Genomic DNA, 7119 nt, shown 5'->3' with positions numbered 1-7119 from the left:
GACAGACAGAAAGACAGCCAGGACAGGGACAGAAAGACAAAGACATAATTATAATTATTCATTATAAGATACGATAAAACTGTGAATCCCTAAGGGGAAATTCCGGTGCTAGCCCATAACAGGACAAAAGAATCAAAACGAGACAGAATGTAAGAACACTAATAAGAATACAAAATCAAACGCTGAGATACAAAATATACACACCTATTCCCACATCAAAGAGATAAACCGATAAAAACAATTAAAACCCAAATCCGTGTCATCATCACTAGAAGCAGAGGAACAAAGCGCCAGTGAGTTCCCGTACAGCAGGATGTGGGGGTTTATATTCTGAGGACGTGCAGTAAAATTGCAGTCTGTGTGTTTTTGTTCCTCTGCTCTTGAAGGCGTACGTGAGGAGAAAGTGATGGACTTGTTCTAAGGTTATTATTCTGTTCAGAGAGATGAATAATTCATGCATGATTATGCCTGCTTGGTGATTATATACATTGTCTCTCTGACTCTCTGCCCATACACAATTTCACTGTTTGATTCTATATCATATATCTATAGATCTATCACACTATAGATCTATCACACTATAGATCTATCACACTATCTGTCTATCACACTATCTATCACACTATCTATCTATCTATCTATCTATCTATCTATCTATCTATCTATCTATCTATCTATCTATCTATCTATCTATCTATCTATCTATCTATCACACTATCACACTATCTATCTATCTATCACACTATCACACTATCTATCTATCTATCTATCTATCTATCTATCTATCTATCTATCTATCTATCTATCTATCTATCTATCTATCACACTATCTATCTATCACACTATCTATCTATCTATCTATCTATCTATCTATCTATCTATCTATCTATCTATCTATCTATCTATCTATCTATCTATCTATCTATCTATCGATCTATTCATTGTCACACATCTATCTATCTATTCATTCATTATCATCTACCTACCTACCTGTCTGTCTGTCTGTCTGTCTGTCTGTCTGTCTGTCTGTCTGTATTTCTGTCTGTCTATCTATCTATCTCCCCCTCCTCTGTTTCTCTCTCCCCACAATTATGTGTCTCTCTCTGTGCAACTTCATCACTGGTGTATTCATCCAGACAACCTCCTCTCTTCCTTTTCTCCCCCTCTCCCTTGATCTCTCTCCCTTTTCTCTCCCTAACCCTTATGCTCTCTCTCCCCCTCTCCCTCTGTCTCTCTCCCTCTTTCTCTCCCTCTCTCCCCCTCCCTCTCTCTCCCCCTTTCCCTCTGTGTCTCCCTCCCTCTCTCTCCCTCTCTCCCCCTCTCTCTCGGTGTCTCTCTACCTTGTACTCCTGGATGATGCCATTCTGTTGGTCCTGAGGCGGTGTATCCCAGGCAACGGTGACGGAGGTGCTGTTGCTGCTGCCGACCGGCTGCAGGGTCACCTGCTGGGGGGGGGCACTGGGGGCTGGGTGGGGGGGGGGGGGACGACAGACAAGAGACATGAAGTTTAGGAAAAGGCTCCGGTGGATAAACAGATTTGTTTGTCGTTGGCGTCAGTTCATCGTGACCTCGCTGCCAGGAACAAGGTGAGCTGGTGTGGGCTTTACTGTGTGAGACCGCTACTGCTGTCGGAAATACGGTCGTAGTTAGGGGAGGGCAGAGGGGGAGAGAGGGAGAGAGGGAGAGAGAGATGGGGAGAGAGAAAGGGAGAAAGAGGGGGAGACAGAGAAAGAGGGAGGGGGAGAGGGAGACAGAGGGAGAGAGAAAGGGAGAATGAGTGTGAGAGAGAGGAGGGGAGAGAGAGAACGGGGGGGGAGGAAGAGGGGGAGAAGGAGACAGAGAGAGACAGAGAGAGAGAGAGAGGATGGGAGAGAAAGGGGGAGAGAGGAAGAGAGAGAGGGAGAGGAAAGGTAGAGAGAGAAAGGGGTGAGGAACAGAGAGAGAGATGGCTAGCAATCAAGCCTGTCCACCATTCACTGCATCCTCCCAGTGTTTCTCATCTGCTGAAGAAGGCTTCCCCCCGTCTCTATACATAGCCTGAATATATTCCGATGCCTCAGTTTGCTGCATAGCGGTGATGCAGAGGAACCTCGGGAAGTGGGAAAAAAATCAATCTGTACAGTCGATTAAACACCCCGCGGATTAGCGCCGCGCCGCGACACAGCTCCTCAGAGACAGATCCACGCCGGGCGGAGATGTATCCGACAGCGTCTTTAAACAACCAGCTGCCATGAGAACCTGAGCAGACAGTGGTGGATCGTCATAAAAGAGAGCTGAACCTAACAAAGAAACAGAACCAAAGAGCTCCATGATGGACCCACACGAGTACCTGACGTTGAATAATGTCTGAAGGACGAGGCAGCTATTTGCTAACTGTCGTTGCCCAATACAATTGCCATGAAGTATCTTTGGCAGGAATAAACCATATCTTGCCATACTTCCACAATGATACTGACTTCCTATTTAAAAGCCCCGATTTAGGTATAGGTCCTTTTAAATTCATCCCACCATCTCATGAAAAGGGAGAGTTCACCCAGCTGTAGGATTAACCGATCAGCCTACAAGTCTACCCAGTGGACCGTACCAACTGGCAGGGTAGATGGACCAGCCTACAAGCCCACCCAGTGGACCGCACCAAGTGCTAGGCTGATCTAGTGTCCATCACACTCACAGCTCATCAACATCACATCGGCTGGTAAAACAAGGGCCTCTTCGAATTCACCCTAATTCGACGGCGTTCCGTACGAGAGCCAATCAACTCTTCCCCGTGATCCTGACGAACTCTGGCTCCTCACCACATGCCGTGCTCTCCCAGAGGAGGAGAGGGCGGAGCCTAAGTCCACCCACTGGGTAGGCCGGCGGTCGAATCCATCCATCAGACCTCCCCCCCCCCTCTGTGGGGGTGAGACTCCCCCTGGTGATGTCACTAATGGATCGATCCCCAAATGGTTTGTGATGCGGCCTCAGCACCACATCTGGTGGCTCCTACAAAAGTAGATTTGAGGGCCGCCGCTGCCTGCAGCCGACCAGCACGGAGGGACTAGGGTGGAGGTGGGAGAGGGGAGAGGAGCAGGAGGGGGACGGAGGCAGCAGGGGGCGAACAGCTTGCCTGGTAGATAGAACACATCATAATTCTTCATTGACAGGGACGCAGCTCGGAGCGGGGTCGCTGACGGCTCGAATTAAAACAATCATTACGCTGATCCGCAGAACCGAGTAACAGCGGCCCGATCCAATTAGAGGCCGCCGTGGAACCGTAATGCGATCTCCCGGTCGCAGAGCCGCGTCGCGCCGGCAAATCAGATTCCACGGGGTTCGCTCTAATGAAGCTGCCTGCCCCCCCCCCGGACAACCCCAAAACAGGTGTCTGCTGATGGGGAGAACAGGGCGGACCACCTGGCCAAAGGATGCAACCTGCAACCCCACCCCCCCCCCCCCCCCTGCTCACTCCCTGAACACACCAGCTGGGCCGCACCACCTCGCCCCCGGGGCCCAGGCTGGAGGGGCCAGGACCAAGTGATGGAGTGTGACGAACAGGAGAACACACTCTGAGGGTCCCTGTAGGACCCCAGAGTGTCGGCTCAGAAGGATGGACGGGGAGGAGGAGGAGCAACCCCATGAAGTTCAACAGAGAGATGAGGAGGAGAAGGAGGAGGAGGAAGGAAGCCAAGAAGTTCAACAGAGAGATGAGGAGGAAAAGGAGGAGGAAGAAAAGCCAAGAGCTTCAATGGAGAACAGATAAGAAGACTGTGATCCTAACAACCTTATGGAATAAATGGTGAACAGCAAATCTGAATATGTCAAACCAGTTCTAGGATTTATGGTTCACTTTGATTCTTAGCGATTCCAAAGTCATCCATTTATGATGATGATGACGAAATTAACATAAAACGGATAGATCCGGCCCGTGATTCTGATTGGTGGACCTCCTCAATCATCATATGAACGGCAAGAAAATTGGAATGTTCAGAAACCATGACAACTCAAGTGCATCCCATTTCCCGGCCCGGCCTTCAGAAGGCCTTCCCTTTGAGTTGTCATGGTTTCCCCAAGGATCCCAGAAGGCTACCCAACCCAGACGAACCAAACGGCCATGATGGGAACAAGGTCTTTGGAGAGGAGAGGAACGGCCAAGAGGAACGCCGACCGAGGCGAGGGGAGAGGAGACGCTCCGAGGGAGGAAAAAGGCAAAGGCAGTTTCAGCGGTCGCCGGCCTCACGCCGATCAGACATGGAGAGCTCTTCAGAGCGCTGGCTCGTCTGCTCCTGCTCTCGGGTCGGAGAGGGGAGGCAGGCCGAGTCGGGGGGGGACAGACCGCCCCGTTATCTCGTTAGAGACACATTCAGGATGTTCTGTTCCCAGGGAGGTAAAGGCGAGGAAAGGCAGCGCGGTCTAAATGTAGGAAAACACTGGCTCCAGGCAGCAAGAGACGAGCGAGAGCGCAGGGAATCAAAATAGACACGTAATGCCCGGGATGGGGACGGTAATATGACATTTAGCATGTCTCCTGGTTAGCCTGAAGGCTGGAACAACAAGGACTATATTAAGATATCTTCATGTTATCACCACTTCATTAAATGACGATGTGCGGCTGGGATAACGTCCACTAAAACGGATTCTCAATATGAGTTTGAGCAAAATCACCAATGGACATTTTAAAAGGGCTCATGACGTTCTCGTAGGCCAAAATATGAACTAATAAATGAAACGTTTACAACTGCTACTACTGCTACTCTACTACTATGACTACCTATACTAACAATAATAATCATAATATAGATACAAATGATAATACAATAGTAAACAATACCATATATAATAATTCCCCGGAACAACACTGAGAGCTAGGATAATGTAAATCAAGCGTTTGCTGTTATCAACAGGATCAACCTGACGGATGAGACTCGAGCCCTTCAAATGAATAGATTTTACTACAACTATTCAGCCATTTATTATTAGTATCCAGCCTTTTAGCCGATGCCAGCGTCACCCATCATTACAGGAAAGCCAACGCTCAGCTCTCAGATATTACTCAGGCTCATTAATATAGTGATAGCAACGTGAATTATGCATAATAAATGAATAGCAGCGCACTTTAAAACACACTTGTTAACATCAGCATGAGCCAGACACACAACTGGGACTGGAGCTCTGCGATAGAGATACGAGGGGGGAGAGTGGTGTGGTGTACTTCTGGTTAACTGGTCATGCTGTAACACGCAAGTTAACTATTTAAAAAACGATTTACTGTTACTATTTGGACATTTGAACACGCACACGTTTATCCACAGCGACTTACAGAGAGTACAGATCAATGCAATTTGACCCCCTCATCCCTAGACTACCCTTCACAACGACATACATTAATGTAAACATTTGATTCACGCGTCGTGATAGGTAGTAGTGGAGGGGTATCTTTGAACGAACCCATTAAACACAATAATAATAACCAGAAGGTGGGCCACTGATTAGCTCATTTCGCTGAGGGCTGTGTCCGGCGGGGAGTGTGTGAGCGTGTGTTCTCCGTGCGCTCATAAACTACTCGTTAGTTCAAGTGATTTGGAGGAAACTCTTAGACTCGAGCTGTTCACGGGGCCAAAGACGCGGCGATGGATAACTAACAAGGCCCCTCTCGACACTGAGCCAACAGGTAGGTGGACGAGGGGCCCTCAAAGAGCTCAGCCTGGCAATTATAAAGCGCTAGCCATTTAGCGACAGCTTTGTAAAGTTGGCTTTAAAAGACTGTTTAATGTAGAGATATATAAAGGATATATAGGCCTTAGGAAAGCTGAGAGTGTGAGTAGACGACCACTTATAACTTCAGGTACACAGCATTGATTAGCGTGGATGATTGCTTTCATATCGCCGTGGTTGATGTGCTGTGAAACCAGCAAGTTGAGCACTTTTAATGATTCGTCCTGACGTGTTTTAATGGTTGTATCGTAGAAAACACTGAAACTTTTACCTGCGTTAAAAGGTTCAGCTGTAGTCTGTTAAATGAGCAAACTCATATCGCAATTAGCCAAGCGGATCCTTCACGGTTCGGTCAATTTGCCTTTTAAAAGTTTGCTGAACAAGAGTTGGTGATGATTGTGTGTGTGTGTGTGTGTGTGTGTGTGTGTGTGTGTGTGTGTGTGTGTGTGTGTGTGTGTGTGTGTTGTGGAGTGTGTATGTATGTGTGTGTGTGTGTGTGTGTGTGTGTGTGTGTATGTGTGTGTGCGTGTGTGTGTTGGTGTGCATATGTGAAGTGTGTGTGTATGCGTGTGTGTGTTTGTGTGTGTGTGTGTGCGACGGAGGGAGGGGTGGGCAAAGTATGTGTGTGTCTGTATATATTCTTACATACCTTGTGTGTGCGGTGTTGTCTTCGGGTGTGCAAATAGCTATGTGTGTGGAGGTGTTTTTGTGTGTGTCTGCGTGATTGTGTGCATGCATGTGGGTGTGTATGTGTTTGTGTGTGTCTGAGTGTGTGCGAATGTATACATGTGTGTGTACGTATGTCCTCCCCCCCACCCCCTTTAGCTGGACCCCCAGCCGGGGGTCTGCTCCTGCTGAGGGGGGCGGTGGGTGGCGTCTCCTGCTCCTCCTCTTAGAGGAGGAGCAGGTCCCCCTAGGACCTCCTGCTGTGAGGAGCAGTCCCGGGGGGGGGGGGGGGGCGTTATTACACGCCATGTAGAGGTGGCCATGTGTGTGTGCGTGCGTGTGTGCGTGCGTGTTTGTGTTTGCATATGGTGTGTGTGTGTGTGTGTGTGTGTGTGTGTGTGTGTGTGTGTGTGTGTGTGTGTGTGTGTCAGTGTGTGTGTGGGTGGATGTAAATGAAAAGCCATCACCCAACAGTACGGTGGTCTGTAGAAGAAACACTCAAAATTAATAAAAATAATAATAATAATAATGATAATAATATTAATAATAATAATAATAATAATAATAATGATATTAATAATAATAATAATAATAATAATAATAATAATAATAATAATAATAATAATAATAATATTGATAATAAGATAAATAATATTATAATATTATAATAATAATTTAATAATACTGACAATAATAAAATAATAATAATCTAATAATATAAAAATCTAAATAATGTAATAATAATGTAATGATCCTGGT

At 47.0% G+C, this 7119-nt stretch overlaps 1 protein-coding gene across 1 annotated transcript in view; it reads right to left on the bottom strand.

The window, feature by feature from the left end:
• LOC307077546 (roundabout homolog 2-like) overlaps positions 1-7119 on the bottom strand; it is a gene marked incomplete at its 3' end in the record, with an annotated part of 80293 nt that overhangs the window by 1404 nt on the left and 71770 nt on the right. The window contains exon 16 of the mRNA XM_079738974.1: positions 1341-1465. Within this exon, the coding sequence (XP_079595100.1) occupies positions 1341-1465 (125 nt within the window). The remainder of the gene's footprint in view (positions 1-1340; positions 1466-7119) is intronic.

The sequence above is a fragment of the Pollachius pollachius genome (genome assembly GCF_949987615.1).
Source record: "Pollachius pollachius genome assembly, chromosome: 6".
NCBI lineage: Eukaryota > Metazoa > Chordata > Actinopteri > Gadiformes > Gadidae > Pollachius > Pollachius pollachius.
Note: the sequence above shows the minus strand (reverse complement) of the source record. Positions and strands in the feature narration are given on the sequence as shown.